At 41.5% G+C, this 22,881-nt stretch overlaps 1 protein-coding gene across 6 annotated transcripts in view; it reads left to right on the top strand.

Annotated features, from left to right (window-relative positions):
- Positions 1-22,881, top strand: part of CHFR (checkpoint with forkhead and ring finger domains) — a 45,194-nt gene that overhangs the window by 16,528 nt on the left and 5,785 nt on the right. For 5 of the 6 annotated variants that reach the window (XM_075898380.2, XM_089775218.1, XM_075898384.2 and 2 more), the window contains exons 4-17: positions 499-608; positions 2,542-2,601; positions 2,779-2,991; positions 4,313-4,486; positions 5,230-5,386; positions 8,644-8,798; positions 10,063-10,225; positions 11,615-11,757; positions 12,306-12,425; positions 12,884-12,967; positions 14,776-14,846; positions 18,148-18,235; positions 18,767-18,874; positions 22,180-22,252. In XM_075898380.2, the coding sequence (XP_075754495.2) occupies positions 499-608; positions 2,542-2,601; positions 2,779-2,991; positions 4,313-4,486; positions 5,230-5,386; positions 8,644-8,798; positions 10,063-10,225; positions 11,615-11,757; positions 12,306-12,425; positions 12,884-12,967; positions 14,776-14,846; positions 18,148-18,235; positions 18,767-18,874; positions 22,180-22,252 (1,719 nt within the window). The remainder of the gene's footprint in view (positions 1-498; positions 609-2,541; positions 2,602-2,778; positions 2,992-4,312; positions 4,487-5,229; positions 5,387-8,643; positions 8,799-10,062; positions 10,226-11,614; positions 11,758-12,305; positions 12,426-12,883; positions 12,968-14,775; positions 14,847-18,147; positions 18,236-18,766; positions 18,875-22,179; positions 22,253-22,881) is intronic. The other variant, XM_075898385.2, reaches the window with a different exon arrangement.

The raw sequence follows: 22,881 nt of genomic DNA, 5'->3' as shown, positions 1-22,881 counted from the left end.
GAAAGAAATGTGAGCGTGAGGTCCCTGGTTGTATAGAAAATTGACTTTTACCCTATAAACAGTTTACAAGAGATTCCTTCCTATCAGTATTAATCCCACCACTACAATTTAGCACTTTCACATAGATGTCTTATTACTTCTGCCTTTTGTTGTCTTCCATTTATCTTAGCTATAGCTCATTCTGCAGGGAGCAGGTCTTTAATTATTTTGAGCTATTCTCCAAATGTTAGGGAGCATTGTTTCTGTCAGTTAGCTACATGTTTCCTTACCAGAATCTAAATTAGCAATGAAGTCGTCCTCAGCACTTCTGCAATAAGCCCCACAGGACAGATTTTTCCCATTCAGTTATCCAGCTTCTCTTCATTTTGGCTACATTTTGTTTTCAGTACCAATGCTTTCCTGTGCTAAAATATCCCCCTGCCCTCTTCTTCCTCTATTAATCAGCCTCATGATAATTATGAAAGCATTTGGGCTAAATAGCCATGTTTCTCTTTGCAGCACCAATGGAACAGTAATTAATAAACTGAAAGTGGTTAAGAAGCAGACATGCCCTTTGCAGACTGGGGATGTGATCTATGTTGTTTATAGGAAGAATGAGCCAGAAAACAGTAAGTGGATATCTTTTTTTTTTTATGGCTTTGTATAGTCATAAGGGATAAAAGGGAATATCACATGGAGCTACTCAGTGAGTGCTAGAGGAAGTCACTTTTTAATATTAAATTCAGACCTTTACATGATTTTGTGGGCCTTCTCTATTCAATAATTCCACCCTCTCACTCCCTTTCTCATGAGCAGCTGCTCTTTGTATTATGATAGAAACTGTAGCCCTCAACTGAAATTGGAATCTCATTGTGCTAGATACTCTATAAACACATAGTAGGAAATAGTCCTTTTCCTAAAAATCTTACAATCTAATTAGACAAGATAGATGAAGGCTTGGAGAAGAAATGGAGACAGAGATGAGGAGACAAACCAGAGGTCATGTAGTACATCACTAGCAGAGCCAGAAATAGAAGCTGGGTCTCCTGGTCCCAAACCACTGTGGTGAAATTAATTATAAATTATTTAGTATTTGTTTCTTTAATAGAAAATGTTCAGTTTTCAGAAGTCTCCTTTATAATAGATGATTGGTAGAGGTATTTTAAATGCTAAATTCTAGCTACAATGTCCAAAACAGGAATGTAAATCTCTGAAATGAGATTTTACAGCCATCAGATTGGGAGTGAAACAAGTTATACACTGACATATGCTCAGGAATAACAATGAAATTAGATAAATCCCAGATAAAACAAGCCCTAGAAGAATTTAGTGCCTCTGACTTGTCCAATGTTGTAATAAAATTTTAATGTCTTAGAATTTATGTTTGCAACTATGTCACAACAGGAAGATCTATAATCAGTTTGTCAACAATTTATTTTAAATACATGTAACCGTTGGAACCTGCATTCCCTTTGTAACCTTGCCATCCGTTTTTAGACTCTGGATTTATCAATGTGTATTGTTTTACAGGAAAGCAGTGACAGATATAACTTTATATCCACTATCTTTTTCATTGATCCTCTTAGAGAAGTTCATTTTAGCTGTCAATAGTTGAGAAACTCATTTACCCTGTTGTTCAAAGATAGAGTGGGATGTTCTGAGGTATTAATTTTCTTTTATTTAAAATGTATTTGAACAGGACTGCTTAGTGCCTATCATTCTGTTAAAATTCTGACTCCTGACTTTTTTTTTTTTTTATCATCCCCAGTACCTTGAAGGGCTAAGAGTGAACTTAACTTTGAGGCATATAGTTGTCTTATTTAAGCAATTCTGAAGCAGGCTAAAAACAGTCCTACATCATTCTTAGCCAGTATAACTGATCTCAATAAAGATTTAGCAAGTGTTGGAAGGACCTAAATGGTTGAGGATAAAAAGCCAGGGGACGCAGTGGAATATCCGGGGCTCTATCAGGAAGCTGGGGAGTTCTTATAGGCGGGGGATGAAAATAATTTTCTGATTTGCTTTGTAAGTAGGTTTTGGGTTAGCTTCTGAATAGCATTTGAATAGGTGCTTAAACTTTTTTATAAGGAATGCGATGTTCAACTTTATTTTTTTTAAAACAATAAGCTAAGGAAAATCATAGTAAAATTTTTGAATTAAGGAAATTACTGAATTTATGAACAGTTAGTACTCACTTCTCAGCTTTCAGAAAATATTCAGTACAGTTGTCTTAGTAACAGTAGTCACAGTTTATCTTGACACACAGCAGAATTTATAGTTACAAAGTGTTTTAGCCTCAATTTCTTTGGTTGGCACCAGCTAAATTTCACATAAAACCATTTGGCTTGGTCTGAGAAGAATAGATCTGTCAGTTCTGTTCTTAATTATCTCCTACATAGCAGATTTAACATTGGATAAAACAGCAATCTCCTGTTTGTCCTTTTTATTATAGGAATCTTATGAGAAGCAGCCACCTGTGGGTAAAAGTTGGAGAGAGTAAGAGGGAGAGAAATAACACTGTTTTAAAAAGTATAATATTTCTGCTGTTTTCTCTTCTTTCAGATGTTGCTTATCTCTACGAATCCTTCAATGCAAAGCAAGATGTAGCTCAAGAACCAGTAGGTAAGTGAAACTATTAGCTCAAGACTAAAGGAAGGGAGATGAATAGTTGTGATGAACTGCAGTCTTTTAAAGACATCTTGGTTCCTTCAAATCCTGTTAATTTTCACACTGTTGAAGCCATTACCTTTGAGGTTACCTATCAGAGAGATGTTATTTTTACTCCCTTTTCTGTTACAGAAGCTAATGTAGAAAATATATGCCATCTGACCAAAGATACCTCACAAATAGGAAGAAGTGATGATGAAACCCAAATTACTTCATCACTGCCTGCCACTCAGTCTTGCTTTGAGGATCCACAGCCATCTACTTCTACATCTAACCTCTTTAATGCTTCTTCTACCTCTCTTGTTGACCAGACATCTGCTGAACAGGATAATCTTTCAACATCTGGTAAGGGTTGTATGCATTATTTGTTGGCTGGATGCCTCAGAAATGGACTATTCTGTTTAATTTTAACAAGTTAATCTCTCATTGTAAGGGATAAAATAATGATAAAAAATCCTGATCAGTAGTTAAGTTAATAAACTTGCTCCATAAGAAAATTATAGGGTTAATCCTAGTGCTTGGAGAGGCAATTGTGAGAATTCTAGATTCAAGGACACACGAAAATGCATTTCAGTTGGTAAGTGTTTTAATTTTGCAGCCTTCACCATCTTGGAATTTAGATGCAGCTGTTGGGGATTTTTTTCCTCACCAAGAGGGAGTGTAATCTTACTGAAATGATCCAGTTCACATCATAAAGCTAACTACAACCGCATATTTGCATGCGTGCAGTCGCTCTCTGAGGAACCATTCTAATCCTCACTGTTGCTGCTGCCATTCACCAGTCCACTTTCTCCCATTCAGATTTTTTTTTTAAGGTTAGAAGAGACCACAATGATAATTTAATATGACAAATACAAAAAAGGCAGTTATTGAGATGATGTAAATGATATTCCTACAAGTGATCCCTGTTGCTTTGGGAATCTTTTCCAGCTACACACCTGGTACTCAGTTTAGCCCGCTCAGTTTAACCAAATGAAAATACATTCTCATGCTGTTATTCCAGTTTACCAAATCATATGATCGCTGCATGCTGCCTCCTGACCTTCAGTGTATCCTTAGTCTTTTTTGCATCTACACGGCACTCTGTTTTGTGACTCTGCTTCATTCCCAAATTGCTAAGCACTTCAAGTTCTATAGAATCTGATTGAAATTTTGGCCCTACCTGCTCATATTGGTGCCTTCTGAAGTATTGTTTAAAATGTACCTTAGCCTTGATGTACTCTGCATATTATGTGTGCTCCCCCAAACCTCTTCAACTACTTCTGTGGTATGCCATGTTTGTGGAAGGGAATAAGGGTGTGGAAGAGGGCTGTGCATGTGAGAGAATAAAATCACTCCAAGACTGAATCTTTATTACCAAGTACTAGTATGGAGCATATTTTGATGAATTCTACATTTACAGATTCTGTTCCACTTTCTTTACAGATCTCCAAATACTCATTTGGATTGGGAAAACTAGGACAGATGATATAACGTATAGTCGTTGTTTGACATAACCATTTCTCATTCAAATGATGTTTGAATCAAGATGGGCATTTGTCATTGAAAATATCATAGTTTTTCTTCAGAGTTCTCTCTTTGTATATATTTTTTAATAATTGTACGTTCATTGCAGAGGATTCCTGTCCTGTATTTTCATTCCTGTGCTTGCTTTCTTCTCTCCTAGAACTTAGAAGTCTTGGAGCATCACATGAAGAACAAGGACAGTTATATGCACACAGTGAAACTTCTACTATTACTTCAAATATAATTAATAAAGAGAGAAATGAAAATTTTACATCAGAGCTTCAAAGAGAAGAGCAGGAGGATTTGGAGCCTGCAAAGAAGAAAATAAAAGGAGGCTAGTATTTGACTCATGATGTAGTCCTCTATTCTAACCTTCTGTTAAAATGATTTGAAAAAAGCCTGACACTCTGTAATATAATCAGAAGCTTCCAATTATGTGTGTGGGTGGCTTTTTAATTTTTCACAAAATTCCATTTGGGTTAAGTGAAGCACAGGAATCTTAAATGACTTACCGGAGCTCAGTAGGCAGTTTAGTAATTCAGTCTAGATTAGAATCCAAGACTCTAGCTATATCTTCTGAAATTCTAAGACATTACTTTTTTCTTTACTGTTGTGAAATGAGTCCAAAATGAGCCCTATTAAGCCTTGGTGGGCTTTAAAGAATGTTTAAATAGCATATGAAGCCTTATTCAGAAAACTGTACCCAAACTCACTTCCCATCCCCCAAAAAAACTGTTGGTTTTTTTAAACACGTCCCCTGACACATCTATTACAAGAGTGCAAATAGGTTTACTTTTCACAAAGTATGACGTAAAGGGACCAAAGATTGCTGATTTTAGACCTACTTCAGGCTTCCTACTCTTTTATTGCTTGCTGTCTCAGTGAAAATGATTGTAAGACTGCAGAGATCTGTATGTAAAGGTTCTGATGTTCATTGCCCAATACTAGTGATAGAAGCAGATATGAATTAGAGTACATAGCTTTGGTACTTAATTGAGTAAACATTATAGGAAAGCTTTGACCTCTATGATCCAATTTCAGTATTTTTATTATAACACTGAAATGTCTTCTCTGTAGATGAGAATGCTAGTCCATATCTTCAGATGACTGCTCCAAGTGAATATGTAATTAAAGCTGGATCTGAAGGTGCAAAACCAGCAAGTGTGAAACCAGATAAGATGGAAGAAACACTCACTTGCATTATCTGCCAGGAATTGCTGCATGACTGTGTCAGGTACCTATAGTTAAAAAGAAATTTTTATAATTACATGGGACTTCATACAGAGCACAGTAACTACTGCTTAAGGGATTGCTTTTGGTTTTTGTAAACTACTAGTTGGTAAGACTTTCTTTTTATTCAGTGTAAATATGCATGGACACTTCCCCCACCATACAGTATTGAAGACTTAGCTAACTGCTTTATGTCGGGACATTCAAAGAAGCTTACACCTGACCATACTGGGCAGAGCTGGCCCAAGCTAAGGGCTACTGCCTGGGGCACCCCATTGTAGGGGGCGCCACGCGGGGCTGCCAGACCGCCCGGGGGCGAGGCCACGTGTGCACCTGACCGCCTGGGGGCACACGAATGGTTCAATACTGGGTTCAGTCAAAGGTCTGTCTAGACCAGTAACTTGTCTTCTGACAGTGGCCAATGGTAGGTGCCCCAGAGGGAGTGAACAGAACAGGTAATCATTAAGGGTATGTTTATGCAGCAAAGTTATTTCGGAATAACGGCCGTTATTCCCAAATACCTATGTAAGTGTTTACATAGCAATTCAATTATTTTCTAAAGCTTACTCTGACTTCTGTAAACCTCATTCTATGAAGAATAACACCTATACCAAAATAGCTATTATGAAATAAGGCACGTGTAGATGCTCCACTTCTGCTATTTCGAAATAGCCCCTCAGCAGGACCATTCTAAGTTATTCCTCCTGGGGCTCTAAATTGAGAGAGCATGTCTACATTAGGGAAGCCTGCCTCAGACTAATTTTGAGACTTCTCTGCAGTATAGACATGCTATTTCGAGAGAAGCTATTTTGGAATAACTATTCTGTAATAGCTTATTTTGAAATAAGCGTGCAGTGTTGATGTACCCTATATTCACTGGATCACCCTTGTCCACATGCTTGTTAATCCTCTCAAAGCACTCTAGTAAGGCATAATTTCCCTTTACAGAATCCACATTGACCTTTTCCTCAACAAATTATGTTCATCTGTGTGTCTGACAATTCTATTCTTAACTATAGTTTCAACTAATTTGCCTGGAACTGATGTTAGACTTACCAGTCTGAAATTGCCAGGAAGACCTCTGGAGCCCTTTTTAAAGAGTGAGGTCATATTAGCTGTCTTCCAGTAGAATGGAAGAAGGATTCTCTAGCCTACAAAGCCTTGGGCAAAGACTACAGTCAGAGGCATGATTCCAGTCTTTGTATATCACTGAGCCAATCTGGTGTAGCAAATCTTATGATGAATTCTAGTTTGCTTGACCCAATGACCTTTTAAGACTTTGATTCTTTAATCAACATTACCATTTTCTGATGGGAAAACTCCATTACAGGCAGTCCCCGGGTTACGTACAAGATAGGGACTGTAGGTTTGTTCTTAAGTTGAATTTGTATGCAAGTCGGAACTGGTACATATTTTGGGAGGGAGGGACAGGGAGCTGGAGTTAGGTAGAAAAGACCCTGATTCTCATACATCTTCCTTATTCTAAGAAAAACATATACTGTTTTGATATGAAGGTTTTTTTGGTTGATATTTTAATTAAAAATTGATCATAAGTTTCAGTGTTTCATGCTATATCCAAATCTTCCTTTTGGGGTACCTGAAAGATCCCAGTTATTCATTTAATAGTCAGAATCTTTGTTTTTTATAACTTAAAAATTTATTCAATGCATATTACTGTTCCAAATAGAATTTGCTACAGATGGTTCAGTGAAATGGGTATTAAGTGTAATCAATAGTCATTGGAGAGCACAGTGAAATATTGATACAATCAAAGCTGTTGTTGTATTCTGCTGAGCAGAAAATGGAAATCCCTTCCTGTGAAGTGTGTGTGTGTGAATTTATCCACAGGATTAATTTTAAAGAAAAATTCTGTGTTGGAAACAGGAGTTTAGCCACACGTGGGTCCTCATTGCCCACTCACCCACTTTGCAACCAGACCCATCCCCTCAGGGATTACCCTGCTCTGCACCAGCCAGGGTGTGGGGTTGGGGCTTCTCCCCTCTTCCCTTCTGCCCTACTCCTCCCCATTCTTGCCCACCCACACCACTGGGTAATTTTTCAGCTTCACCTCTGCCAGGCTGGAAGGGACTTGTTAATTTCACGTGACGTTAACAAGATACTTGCAGCTCTAGTGCTAAAGAGGGAAAGAGCTGTTGCTCCCAAGGTGGGGACTGTAACACAATGGGTCTCACTGCCTGCTGCTCCCTAGGAAATTAATTTTTCCAGTCAGGGGTGCCCCTTTTTGGCTGGTGTCTTGTTCCCCCCAGCAGACCCGCGTCCTCTGCGGCGAGAAAAAGCGCTCCACGTCTCCCTAGTCTGCTGGAGGGAAGCGCCTCCCACGCCGCCGGAGGCGACGACAGTGGGGGAGGCACCCCGCACTAGCTGCGCCCCCCTCCTCCCGTTTGTAACTAGGGATCCGACGTAAGTCAGATTGATGTAACCTGGGGACTGCTTGTATTCAGCTTTCTCCCACAAAACTGAAGTGCAGTGGAGTTTATCAGTCAGTTTAGCCAACAAATGGCCACAGACAGACAAATGGAGGACCTTTGTTGCTGCCCTATACGCCAATGGGTGTGAAGGACGATGATGATGATTAGCCAACAAAACAGATCCAACTGAATATGAGATGCTAGGAGAATGTATGATTTTAATGGATGCTTTCCCATTTTAGTATGTGAAAAATGGGCATCTTTGACTCAGCATATATTTGGAAGAGGCTCAAAATTATAGGGGACTTGTTTTAAAACTAATTGAAACCTTATTAAAGTCAATTTAAAAAATGTAGCCGTGTCCTTCAGTAATCAAAAGTGCTAGATTAATAGCACAGCAGCCTGTGGATGAAGAGAGCAGAGTGATCCCAGCTCCAGTCTATATTAAATCCTTGTGCCTGATAAGACTTGCAATAATGTAATGCTAATTGTGAATGTGGGTTACTTTATATTGGTATACTAAATCCTGAGATTACCCTCTAATTTCCAAAAAAATTTCTAAACATCTGTCAACTGACTGATATTGGAAATGTGGTCACTGATTCAAATCTCCTGTGTAATACTGGCCCATTTACTGTAGAAAAACTAGTGGAAAAACTGGCTTCCATACAAATCTTTATGTACAGTTCTTTGTGGTATTTCTTGGTTATGTAAACAGATCAAAGCTTTTAAATATTGCTTTTAATATTTTTGTATTTAAAGCTTCTGTAACAGACCTGTTTTGAGCCTTGGAATTGCTTATCCCTGTGATGTAAACATGTTTATTTTTCAGCTTGCAGCCCTGCATGCATACTTTCTGTGCTGCTTGCTACTCAGGGTGGATGGAACGGTCTTCTCTCTGTCCCACTTGTCGTTGTCCAGTTGAACGCATCTGTAAAAACCATATACTGAATAACTTGGTTGAAGCCTATCTGATACAGCATCCAGGCAAGTTGGAAGTGTATTTAATATTTACACATACAACTGTTTTTCAGATTGGGGGCGGGGTATAAACAAAGAAAAAAAATCCACTTTGCTATAAGCGAAAAAAGACCCAATGGCCATTAGTGTGTTTGAATAAAGTGTAATACTCAAATGTTTGAACTGAAAGAAATTCATTATACAGGCAGTCCCCGGGTTACATGGATCCAACTTATATTGGATCCCTACTTACAAACGGGGTGAGGCAACCCCACACTAGCTGCTTCCCCCCAGTAGACCAGGTAGACGCGAAGCTAGTGCTCCCCCCAGCAGACTAGGGAGATGCGGAGCGGCTTTTCTCAGCAGACACCTCCGCTTGAGAATAAAGGACTGAGGGAAGTGAGGTGTGGGAGAATAAAACTGAGCTTTGGGGAAATGTTTGGCTAGAGTTTCCCCTACAATATGTACCAGTTCCGACTTACATACAAATTCAACTTAAGAACAAACCTACAGCCCCTATCTTGTATGTAACCTGGGGACTGCCTGTAGTAACCTTTTATACTACTAGACCTGAAAACACTTAATAAATGTTAAGGGTGCTGTGAAGCTACATGCATTGTGAAAGGGGGGAGGTATTGCCAGAGCGAGGCACTGAGAAATGAGTCTTACTGAAGTTAGATACTTCTGAAAAAACAAGCCACTAAGATGCACAAATTTGAATTTAATTGTCTAAGAGTATGTCTACACTTGCACCCTCGTTCGAACTAGGGAAGCATATGTAGGCATTCGAAATAGTCAATGAAGCGGGGATTTAAATATCCCATGCTTCATTAGCATGATCTCGCCGGCACGTTCCTCCAATCAACAGCTGTTTTGAAAGTGAAAGTGCGTGCCGGGATGCATTAGTTCGAACCAATGGGTTCATTGACTATTTTGAATGCCTACATTGCTTCCCTAGTTCGAACGAGGGTGCAAGTATAGACATACCCTAACTTTCAGCACCCACTCCTGGAAATTTCATCCTAATTGGCTTACACAAGTTCAGACACTGCCACTGGTAGAGCAGGAACTAGAATTAAGAACTCTAGTCTTATGTGTGTGATTTTATAAAAGGTTAGATAAATGAACATTCTAGGATGAATCACAACTCTAAATACTGTAGTCACATGCATAAATACTATAAACATTGTTTAAAAACTTGTAAAAGGATAGAGATGACTTTGGTCTTGAGCAGCTGATTTGATGATTTACTATCTTTTTTTTCACATTCATGCTTGTGTTTCTTTTACAGATAAGTGTCGTAATGAAGAGGACGTACGTAGTATGGATGCCAGAAACAAAATCACTCAAGACATGCTGCAGCCTAAGGTGCGAAGGTCATTTTCAGATGAAGAAGGAAGTTCTGAGGATCTGCTGGAATTGTCGGATATAGATAGTGAATCCTCAGACATCAGGTACAGGCATTTGGCTTTTGCTCTGTTTGGGTCTGAGAATCCGCAGTCTCAAACCTGGCCAGAGTACTGTGATATTATCTGCGCCCATTTGTGAAATGAGTTTTTAATCTTTATTGTATCCCTCATTTTGTAACCCTGGCAGTTTGTTTCCATGATCATTGTCAAGGTTCAGTTTTTTTTAAGTTTTGTTTTCAAGTACACTTTTGGAGCTGCCATCCTGTTTTTTTCCTCCAAGAAAGGCGTTATCTCCCTGGAGTTTCCCACTAACCAGGAACAGTTGCAGGAGTAAGAAGGTATCAGGGTGTGGGTTTAAGTTCTTGTCTCTCCTTGGGCCTAGAGGGAGTCTTTAAAGCCTTGCAGTCATTGGCTTCATTCTTCTTTTGACTCTTGAACTCCTGGCTCTTGTTACAACTTTTCAGCATTGCTGTTGGTTTTTGTGTTTTTGTTTTGTTTCCACCTTCATCCCAGTGCTCTCCTTCCCCACCAATCTCTGAGTCACTCAGTCTCTCTGTACTCCATGCATACCTTTCTCATTCTTTCACTACTTTTCCTTCAATTTGCTTCATCCTGCTCTCTTAATTTTGTTATCTCTAGCACCATTTCAAGCCCATCAGGTGGACTGAAATAACAAGATGCAGCAAAATAAATTGAATCCTTAGATCAAGAGAATTTTTTAAATTTTTTATTTAAAAAAAACCAACCTTCCAGCTGCAGTCAGAGCTAACAGCTCTGGTGTCACATGTGCCAGAGCTCTGTTTGAATCACCTGAGGCTACTTCTGCCTTGCTATTTATAGTCAGCAGGTTGCAGGTCAAGGTCCTGGCACAAGCTAACACAGCCCAAAATCACCAAAGTACAGGTATGGTCATGCTGCCTTCTGCCCCTGGCATTCCCTCACCCTCAAAGATCCAGTAGTGGATAATGGTGACTAGCAGGTGGTTTACTGAAGCATTCCTGGACACCAGGAGAATTTCCAGCTAGTTGGCTAAGCCAAGTTTCTGCTACCAAAGGGATGGAATGAAATAGAATGATGTATCTAGCCCTATATCACCACATAGTGTACTAAACCTGAGTTCTCCTTTCCACCATCCTACTCCTTCTGAGATTGGAAGCCAAAACAAGCATTGTGTCTTTGTAATCCTGCAAAGCATCCAACTCACTTGTGGACACAATTAAATAACAATCTGGGGCTACTTGCACTCAATTCTGGAACTAAAATACATTAAATGTTTCTTGAAATATTTTAAATAATTGTAGCTTTTTATTTTACCTTTTCTAATGTGAAAGCATCTAGGAGTGCAGTCCAAAATCAGAAACAAATATCTAGTTGAATCCACTCTGGAAACTATACACACACAGTCCAGTAACCTGCTTGTGTCTGTCTTTTCAGTCAGCCTTATATAGTGTGCAGACAGTGCCCAGGATATCGGCGACACTCGAGTCAGTCACTTCCTTGCCCAGGCCAAGAGAGGGAAGCAGGCGGATTGCAAGCTCTGGGAGATGCACCATCGACGTCTGCCAACTTTCCTGAAAGTCAGTAGTGATGAGCTTGTTAACGTGGTACTGGGACACCTGTCACTTACAAGGAAAAGACGTTTTCTTGGGATGTTGGGAAGTCAGCATCTTTCAAAAAGACTTGATGTGAAGATGAGTTTTTCATAAGCTGTTTGAAAGCTGATTGAAGAAATAATTAATTGGCTTTGATTTGTCAGCTTAGAGTCTGCATGAGTATAGGTGATGAGAAAGGTATATACTCAAATATACAAGCAGAAAACTAGAGAGAAGTTACAGGTGTGTTGCCCAAAATGCAGTGTTTAGGAACAATTGGTTCTTTTAGCTTCTGAAGCTATTTCTCTGTTTTAAATGTTTTTTGTAAGTTTAGCAGTGTAAAAGGGTATATTATTCAGAAGCCTTAATGCCAGTTTCCCTAATTTTTCATATAGCCTTCTTAAGTTTAGTGATATTGCTTAAGGGTCAAATTCCTCAGCTCTTTGGATGCTGATATGTGTCTAACACTCATTGGTACTGTGGTTCCATATGAAGTAATTTTTTGATGGTGGGTTTTTTTTTTTTCAATCTAGCTGTCCAGGAATATGTTTGTCCTTCTCAAGGAAGTCATGTAATATGCGCATGCTGTTTTCAACCAATGCCAGACCGAAGAGCAGAGCATGAACAGAATCCCAATATTGCCCCTCAGCAATGTGAGTAAACGTCATTATCCTAAAAACAAATCTAATTCTTACTGCTAATCTTAGATTTGTTTGAAAGACATTCTCACTATATCAGTAAGAAAGGGTCTTCCTGCTTCTGTCGGGTACCTTCTTAATAAAAGGGGGAGGTTCTTTACTCAGATATTGCTACTCTAAGTACAATTAATGCAAATTGTTTTGAAATATATTAGCATTTTTCAACTATAGCAAGGATGGAAAGATTTTATTGTCACAGTGATAAACCAAAGTGCATTATCCCACTGTTATTTTGTTGTTGGTGTTATAGCATTTCTTTTATAACCACTATTTATGTCAGGTTACTTTTACAGTGAAGCAGCATTTTGTATAAAGCCCTGTGAGCTTTGGGTTATTGTGCTGCTTTATAAGACCAATATACACTGATAGAATCATTGTCTTGAATTGATTGTGGCTTTTCTTTGTATTCACAGGCACAATTTGTTTACAGCCATTTTGTCACTTGTACTGGGGCTGCACTCGGATAGCATGTTTTGGCTGCTTGACACCATTCTGTGGTATGATTGAATTGCTGTAGCCTCTTTGCATACAATAGTGCCTTGATTACTTGTGTTTTACCTAGCTTAATTTTTCTAACAAATTAAATTATGTCATTCAGATTAGTCTTTAGCTCAGTCACAGTCATCATGGCACAGAAAAAGAGGAGCTCTGTGTTGTCATTTTTCAAATACATGTAACTCTTTAAATGTATAATCCTTAGCAGGAGTGGCCTGAGGCTGGCTGTGGCAGCTGGCGCCCCAGGCGGAAAGCGCGATTGGCACCCCTGCCTGCACAGCCGTTAATGGCCGTTATGTCATCATTGGGTGCCCTAGGCAACTGCCTAGTTTGCCTAGGCTCACGGGCCGCCCCTGAGCCTTAGTATTGACATGCTTTAACGCTTTCATGACATCTTGGGTATTAAAGAGAATCTTGCAACATTTCAGTCTAAGGAGAAGAACATACAAATCAACATGAGAATATTAAGAGCCAGATCGTAAAATGTTAGAGAAGACTCTTGCGTATTTCAAAAGCATTTAGAACAGTGGTTTTCAACCACCGGACTGCAGATTGGTGCTGGTCTGTGAACTTCTGGGTCACAGCGACTGCCAGAGTTGAAGCTGGTTGTTCATAGCAGCTCAGCTCTGGAAGCCATAGTGGCTGATTTTGCCCAGCGGTAGTGCTAGGGCTGAGGAGGCAGCAGGAGCAGGCAGAGAAAGAGGCCCCTCCCACCCTCCCTCCTTCCCCCTCCCACCTAGGTAAGATGGCCAGGGCTCTGTGCTCCCCACCCTCACCTCTGTCCATGGGATGCAAGACACATTTGTGGAGGTAGGGGGTGCACTGCCAACAGCCACTTTTTCTTCCCATATGGCAGTAATGGCCACTTTCCCCAGAGGGGGCACCCTTACTCTGGTGAGTGTTGAGGGGGAGTAAAGTGATATTTAGTGAGGGTGTGTGGGGTCATGGGCAGGAGGGTGTTGGCATGGGCTGTAGGGGTTAGAGGCTAAAGGGTCAAAGGATACAGGGCGCGGGGGTGAAGGTCAAAGGGTATTAGGCATTGGGAAGCAAGGGTTTGGGTTGGAGCTACGTGGGCAGGCAACCTTTTATTTGCATATTTATTATTTTCATAATGAATATGGAAATAAAAATGATATCAGTCTGCCATAAGTTTGTGAATGGGTTTGATGGTCTGTAGTATAAAAAAGGTTGGGATCCACTGATTTAGACTATACCTTTGAAATTGGTAATACGATAACTCGTTAATTGTAATTTGTATTGTTAATAGATGTTGAGCAGTGACCGCTCTTGTGGATTATGTATAGGAGGTGCTTGGTTCCTATTCTTGGTTTTCTGCCTAATGTTACATGACATGAAAGTTCTTCTTCACACAGCGTGTAGTCAACCTGTGGAACTCCTTGCCAGAGGAGGCTGTGAAGGCTAGGACTCTAACAGAGTTTAAAGAAAAGCTAGATAATTTCATGGAGGTTAGGTCCATAAAAGGCTATTAGCCAGGAGATAGAAATGGTGTCCCTGGCCTCTGTTTGTCAGAGTCTGGAGAAGGATGCCAGGAGACAAATCACTTGATCATTGTCTTCGGTCCACCCTCTCTGGGGCACCTGGTGCTGGCCACTGTCGGCAGACAGGTTACTGGGCTAGATGGACCTTTGGTCTGACCCAGTATGGCTGTTCTTATGTTCTTATGACATGCTTTAGTATGTTTTTGAATAAAAGCTTATCCTTTCTTTTTAAATTCCATATTTGTTACAAGGGAAGAAAACTTATTTAGAAATTGCAAAACAAAGATAATTTCTCCTTTTCATCTTAACAGAAATAAATCTTGGTGACAAGTGTTTGGATGGGATCCTAAACAACAACTATTATGAGTCAGATATTCTAAAGGTATATTTAAAAATCATTACATGTTGGGTATGCACTTAAGAACAGGTAATGTTAAGACTGTGATTCAGTAAGTGTTGAAAGCAACAAACAGGACTGTGTAGCACTTTAAAGACTAACAAGATGGTTTAATAGGTGATGAGCTTTCGTGGGCCAGACCAAAGCTCATCACCTATTAAACCATCTTGTTAGTCTTTAAAGTGCTACACAGTCCTGTTTTTTGTTTCAACTGCATCAGACTAACACAGCTACATTTCTGCCACTGTTGAAAGCAAGACATCCTAAAGGGGACACTCATCTCCTTGATCCATTCCATTGTGTATAGGTCCAGTAACTGAGTGATGTCTAGTCATTCATTGTTTGGATATGTCAGTAGCGTCTAAGAACAACTATTATTATCTTTAACTCAGACTCCATGAGTTACATTTTTATTGAGGATTTACCTAGTGTTGCCTCAGGTCCTTAACACAAATAATTTTTGTTTTTCTTCATCTAAATCATTGCTCTGGGGTGGAGCTGGGGATGAGGGGTTCAGTATGCAGGCTGCCCCAGAGAGGGAGGACAAACCCAGCAGCTGAAGAACTGAAGCAGCTTGGGGCCAGGTGAGAAGTACTTGTCCATAACTGTTATAGCTACAGGAGGCATAACCACAGGAGGAATCTGTACCCCACAACTGAGGGACAGACACACAGTCTCTGAAATATGCAGTAGATAGCTGTCCTTTTCTCCCCCCTTTCCTCTGTTGGCCAAATAAGTTAAGGCTGTCCTGTTCCTCACCCCTGGCTCTTTGCTTCACCCTTATGGTCATTCTACAGTATAACTTTATTAATGGGTAGCAGGTTTAAAACTAATAAAAGAAAGTTCTTCTTCACACAGCGTGTAGTCAACCTGTGGAACTCCTTGCCAGAGGAGGCTGTGAAGGCTAGGACTATAATAGAGTTTAAAGAGAAGCTAAATAATTTCGTGGAGGTTAGGTCCATAAAAGGCTATTAGCCAGGATATAAACTGGTGTCCTTGGTCTCTGTTTGTCAGAGGCTGGAGAGGGATGGCAGGAGACAAATCGCTTGATCATTGTCTTCGGTCCACCCTCTCTGGGGCACCTGGTGCTGGCCACTGTCGGCAGACAGGATACTGAGCTAGATGGACCTTTGGTCTGACCCAGACCGGCCTTTCTTATGTTCTTAACTGTCCCTCCTACCAGACCCTTCCCTTTCCATTTTATGCGAAACAATTGAATTTTAGGCATATCCCACTGTCCTGGTGGTCCTAGCTCTTATCAGGAATTCTTGAAAAATGAACTCTCAGACCGGTGCATGTTTCTGAAATATATGGTAAGCTAACTCCATCTTCACTGCCAAATTCAGCATCACTTTTTATCACCATTAGCCTAATACATTGACTCAGGCAAATGTTCTTTTCAAAGACAAAGTCAGTTTAGAAGACTGAATAAAGAAATCTGGAATGTGTTAAGCCTTTCATGCTGGTACATCTCTGAGTATAGGATAAGGCACAATGAAAAGTAACATCTCTGAATTGTTTGTCAGGTTTTTACTGAATATAATACCTTGCTCTGATGTAGTGTGGCAGTATTCCCATTTTACAGATGGATAAACTATGATGAAGTGTCTTTTCCACACAAAAAAACCCCTAACTAATGGTCTGGTAGCACTTTATAGACTAACAAAACATGTAGATGGTGGTATGAGCTTTCGTGGGCACAGCCCACTTCTTCAGATGACTGGAGTTAAGAGTAGGGGATATGAAAACTTGAAATAAATAGGAGGTGCGCGTGTGTGCATGTGCGCGTGTGCGCGCGGGGATAGGTAGAGAGAGAGCATCTTTCTCTACCCTGCCTCCCTTCCTTTCTCCTATTTATTTTGAGTTTTCATATCCCCAACTCGTAGCTCCGGTCATCAGAAGAAGTGGGCTGTGCCCATGAAAGCTCATGATACCATCTACATGTTTTGTTAATCTATAAAGTGCTTCCAGACCATTAGTTGTTTTTTTTCTGAAACAGACTAACTTGGCTACCCCCTGAAGTTTTAGGTTATAGGGCAGCATTAAGGAAGGACATGGGAGTTAAAATCTCTCATACCAGGATGCTGCTTGCTCTTCTTTCCCTTCCCCTCACTATCAGGGAATGAGAGGAAAATACATAGCTTGCATGCATTCCTCTCACTCCTTGCTGGCGAAGGTGGGGCAGAGGAGAAAGTGAAGTAATGACTGAAAGATGCCTTCAGGAATTCAGTTATATCTAGCAAACAGATGTTATCACTTTATACATATCAATGATGCATTTGCTTAGAAAAATCATTTCCTAAGATCTATAAAAAGTGATAAATAAATAATAAAAAAAATAAATAATGAAAAAAAAAAAACTATGAAGAAAATTAGGGTTGTACAGTTTTTTCTTCCCCTCAAGTTAATTTTAATGAATATGCCAAATATTACGTACCTGAGCATGATCCATATTGCCCTTAGCTAAGCACACTGGGTAAAATCTTGTCCTGTTGAAGTAAATGTGGGTTTTTCCATTCACTCTAATGCAGAGCTAATCAACTTTGGAAGTCCTGGGGGCCACAATGATACTCTCAGCACATGCCGAGGGCTGCAGTTTGTGTGGTTGCATATACATGCAAATAGCTTCTTTCACACTGACGGGCGTGAATACAAAGATTAAGACAAGACTACACAACATGCAGGCCCCATTTAAGTCAGTTCTGCTGATATTAATAAAATGCAATATTTACCTGATTTCCATCCATATAACAGCACTTTTAATGAGCAATGACAATCCAGGAACTTAACTACTAAAATGCATAACAACAGAAGACCGTTATATTGACTCGCTGTTTTGGAGTGTGTTCCCTATGGAGGCTGTGTTCAAAGGATCCCACATGCAGGCCATATGTTGAGCCTCGCGTAAACCCAAACCACATTGTGGGTCATGTGTTGAGTAGCCCTGATGTAATGCATTAGGACCTTGGCTAATATGATTAGGCTTCAATCCTATGAAGTTTTATGCACATGCTGCTTACTTGCAGAGGGACTATTTAAAAGCTTAGAGCTAAAGGCCTACATTAGTCTTTGGAAGAGCAGGGCCATGCTCAGCACAGAGTATTGACTTTAAGTGTTGGTGATCTGATGGTGGCAATAGAGGTAATCAAGTTAAAGAAATATCTGTAATTTGGATTAAAATATAAAATGAATGCACTTTAAAAAGCTATTTAGACTTACATTTTTGTTATATTGGTATCTCTTAGCCTCTTCTAAATACACTTTTTTTTAATGTTCCACATTTCAGGATTACCTGGCATCCAGGGGTTTTACATGGAAAAACGTGTTAAATGAAAGTCTCTTAGCTCTTCAGAGAGAAGTTTTTAAATTGTCTGGTATGCCTTTTTATTATGTTTGAGTGTAGCGATGTAAAATCCCATTTTAAATGTTACCTGTTTAAACTATGGTTAACTGGTCCACCATGTCATGCCACAGGTGGAGAGGCTGCTCTAGCTCAGCTGGGCCCACCATGTCACAGACTGCTCCAGCCACTGCTGCTGGCTGCTACATCCAGTCTAGGCTAAGCCTGCCGCTCTGCACTTTGGCTGGGGGGCTGCTTCAGCCAGGCCAGGTCCTCCGTACTGTGGGCTGCTTTGGCTAGGCTGAACCAAGCCTGCCACACTGCAGACTGGGGGCTGCTTCAGCCAGGCCAGGTCAGGTCAGTTAACTCCAATAAGCATGTTAGTAAAGCAAGTGCTTATCAGGCAACTGGTTAACCCTTTACATCCCTAATTGAGTGGCATGCATTTCAATAAGTAATGGTGGATTGCACTATTACACACATCCTGCTTTTCTACTGCATTTTTGAGACATTACATTAAATGAGACTTAATTTAATGCTGTGTACAAACTATTGTTTTCTCCAGATTACAGAATTACGGGGAACACAGTGCTTTGTTATTGTTGTGGCTTCCGCAGCTTCCGAGAGCTTGCCTACCAGTATAGGCAGAATATTCCTGCTGCTGAATTGCCAGGTGAGAATTGGAGGAAAATTAACTTGGTCCCCTGACTGTGTAGGCCTGGGAATTCAGTCAAATCTCTTTCGGTTAAATGGATCCTCCCATGCAGATCCTTACACCTCAGTATAATCCTATTGCAGTCAGTTGGTGGTTCCTTTTGCAGGAATGAGGTCTGAGGTTGGTTGCCTTGCTCAAGAGCTGTTGGAAAGTTTGTGTAACCTGTTCAAAGAGCAGTTAGTGCCCAAGTCTTCATAGGGGATTATTAGCCTCCAATATTGCTGTTGTTTTTTAAAAATTTAAATATGAGCACGATAGTGTACACTAAAATACTTCAGAAGAAAAGAATAATACATAACAGGAACAATTAGCTCTTGACAGTAATTCGCTATAATCAGGGCTCGACAAATACACTCGCTCGCCCATGGCAAGTAGATTTTGCCAGCTGATGAGTGCAGGGGTGGACTGGCCCGGTGGGCCGTTGTTACGGGCTGGCTGAAGCCCACACTACGGGCGGTGTGGCTCCATCCAGTCCGCCAGCCAGCAGAGGAGCAGAGCGCTGCCGGGGAGGGAGAACCGTGGCGATTCTCAGCGCCGGGCTGCCTGCGTGCAGCTGCGGTGCAAGGAGCCAGAGCACTGACAGACAGCAGTACGCTGACGTGACGTGACCCCACCGATTTTAAAGGGCCGCGGCAGCTCAGCTCTGACTGCGTGTCCCTGGCAGCTAGCTGTGGCGCACGGCGGAGCCAGGCCCTGCCCCGCCAGCTCCTGTCCTGCCACGACCCCATCCCGTCGCTGGCGAGAGACCGCTCCCTGCTGACTGCCTGGCTCGCTGAGCCCACTCCATGCCCCATCTGGCTCCTGCCTCCCATTCTCCATGCTGCCCCTGCACCCCAGATCCCCTGCTCTCCCTCTGGCTCTGCACCACCCTTGCACCCTGCTCCCCCCAATCCCTGCTCCCCCCCCTCCAGCTCTGTGCTGCCCGTTCCCTGCACTGCTCCTAGACCCTGATCCCTCTGCCTCTTCCGTTCCCCATGTCCCATTCCCCGTTCCTCCACCGCACCCCACACACTGCTCCCCCAATCCCTGCGTCCCTCTGCCTCTGTGCCTCCTGTTCCCCGCGCCACCCCAGTCCCCAGCACTGTTCCCTGCACCCTCTAGCTCTGTGCTGTCCCTGCATCCTGTTTCCCCTGTGGGTTGGGAGTGAGGGGTGCTTGTCCATAGGGAGGGGCTGAACAGGGCAGGGAAAAGGCTGCTGTGACCCAGCAGCAAGTGAAAGGGGAAGTTCACTTGAAGCGCCTTTGCCTTTATGGAAAAAAATGAATGAAAATGCTATTTGCTATTCATAGGGCTAAAATGCCAGGACAAAAATGAAAACAAACCAAAAAAAAAACCATTGCAAAATGCAAATGTGTAAAAAGACAACAAACAATGGGAGAGGAATGTTTTGCTTGGCCCTGGGGGGGGGGGGGGGGAGGAGCGGCTGGGCTGGGCTGGGCTGTGGGGAGGGGAGGGTAGGGGACGGGAAAAATATGGGAAAGGGGCTTGTGCTGAGGGGAGGGGAAGGAGAGGAGGTCAGGAGAAGAAGAGGAAAGGGGAAGGCACCAAGATACAGGGGTGTAGGAGAGACAAGTCCCAGGAGGCCAAGTGCAGACAATGAGGAAAAGGGCAGGAGGGGAGGTGTCAGTGGGAGGGGGGAACAGGGTGATGCTGGGAGAGGAGAGGGTAAGGGCACTGGGGCCTAGAGGGAGGAGGGGAAGGTGCTGGGAGAAGGCTTGAAAGAAGGGGTGGGCATGAGGAAGGTGGGGATGGAGCAAGGCATGTGTGAGGGGACAGGGGCATGAGGGGAATGGGGGCAGAGGGTGCTGAGGGGGTGGGTATCAGGGAAAAAGAGGGCAAAGGAGGCAGGGGCAGTGAGGGAAGGGGGGAGGAACCAGGAGGGTGCAGGTGCCAGGAGATTCTGGGGGTGAAGCAGAAGGGCAGACACCTGCAGGGGAGGGACCAGCACCAGAGGAGAGAGGGCAGGTGTGTAAAGGGAGGTGTTAGGGGAGGGGATGAGGAGGGGTAGCTACACATGATCAGAGTGGGGCTACTGGAGGAGTGGGCACAGGGGAGAGAGAAGGGCTGGTGGAGGGGGGCATGTCTCAGGAAGGCTGAGGGCAGTGAGAAGGGCAAGAGTCAGGACAGCAGAGTAGGGTGAGGGTTTGGGGGGCAGCAGACACCAGGGAAGCTGATGGAGCAAGAGGAGGAGACATGGCAGCAGAGGGAAAAGGTAGAAGTTTATAAGTTATTTATTAATAACTTGGGTGATATTTATTAATAACGTATTAGTAATTACTGTTCTTATTCTTATTAGGAATTTATGCCATTAAAAAAAACACTTTTTTGGGGGGAAGGGTGGCGAATCCCTTTTTTGTCCGGTGAGTAGGGTTTTCCATAATTTGTCGAGCCCTGTCTATAATAAATTATTTGCACATTTAAATGCAAATTGTGCACCAATATTTTCTGAATTATGTCTGATTTATATTTGTGCATGTCAATAGCTGGTTACATAAATTCATCCAACATGCGTTCTAAAACAATTAAACAGTACAGAGTTTCATTATTAGATAGTAGTAGAGGCAATTGTATCTCTTTCATTTCCAATATGTCTTTAGTCTGTTGGGGACAGATGATCCTTTCCATTAATTTGATTTTAACTCAGCTATGCTCTGCTTTGTTTTTTTCCCCCGAACAGTCCTTGTTGTTAGAAATAGCTTCTCCAGTTAGTTACCTACTAAGGATGCTGCTGTGAGTTTCATCACAGCATGGGACAGACAGACCAATCTAGTATGTTTAATTTTTGTAATACGCTTAAGAAAGCATATTTGGCTACTCAGCTTTACATTCATTTTAGTTGTGAGCAAAACTAGAGAAATAAAAATAATACTTCAACGTATGACATGAGAAAAATGTGTAGTGATATCTATAAACAGTCATGATGTCTTATGTAGTAAGGCCCGATCCTATTTCCACTGAAGTTGGTGGCAAAATTATAAGTTCCTGCAGTTGTGCAGGATCATGTCATTATGCAGAGTGCTGGTTCAATGTTTGCTCCAATTAATTTTTCTGTGCTTCAGTGTGTATTATATAACAATAATAGGAAACTGGTATAAGATATAGCAGTTTCTTGCAAAAGGTGTCTTCTGTCCCCAGTGCACCTAAGCAAAGCCATATACAGCAGTGGATCCTAATGTAATTAATCTATATTGATTTGTCATCTATTACATCTTTATTCATTAATTTATTAAATAAATGTGGTATTATGGTGGCTTATTTTATAGTGACTGTCACATCACGTCCTGATTGTTACTGGGGGCGCAATTGTCGGACTCAGATTAAAGCACACCATGCAATGTGAGTGTTTTTTTCCCCCTTGAACTTAAAAATAAGAAAAATTTAGGCTTAGTGGAGTAGTTCTCAAACTGTGGGTCCTGTCTAGAGCTCTGAGAAACTATTTTTACAGCACAACCAAACTGCATGATTTTGACTTATTTTGTTCCAGAATTGAAATTTTATGTCAGGCTCATGCAACCTGTCTTGTTCCTGTTTTAAGTGAGCCTGCTCTGATTTGTGGTTCCTGGTAGAAATCAGGTGATATGAAGAGATTTTGTACAGACTCAAAGGTAGTGCTCCATCAATGTAAAAACAAAAGAAACAGGTTACACAAGTACTTATGAACTGAAATAGCCAAGTTTGGCACAGTTTGATTCAGACTTTAGGCCTGTTCTTCGCTTCCCAATAAATCAGACTTTCTCAATTCTTTGCACCTGGGTTCTCATTCAATGCACTGCATAAACTGTGTTCTGGTCCTTGTTTTGAAGTACCATGGGATCCCAAGGATACTGGAATGTACCTAAGGACAAAATGAACAATTAAGCTTAGTGAGAGGAGGAGGATCCTTCCCTTTTTGGGTATGTCTAGACTGCGGGGGTTTTCCGCGACAAGGGATCGCATTTGCTCCCATCTAGATGGGGCCAAATGGC

This window comes from Pelodiscus sinensis, chromosome Z, assembly GCF_052426305.1.
Source record: "Pelodiscus sinensis isolate ZL-2025 chromosome Z, ASM5242630v1, whole genome shotgun sequence".
In the NCBI taxonomy this organism is placed as follows: domain Eukaryota; kingdom Metazoa; phylum Chordata; order Testudines; family Trionychidae; genus Pelodiscus; species Pelodiscus sinensis.
The sequence above is the reverse complement of the archived record's forward strand: the minus strand, read 5'-3'. Positions and strand labels throughout refer to the sequence as shown.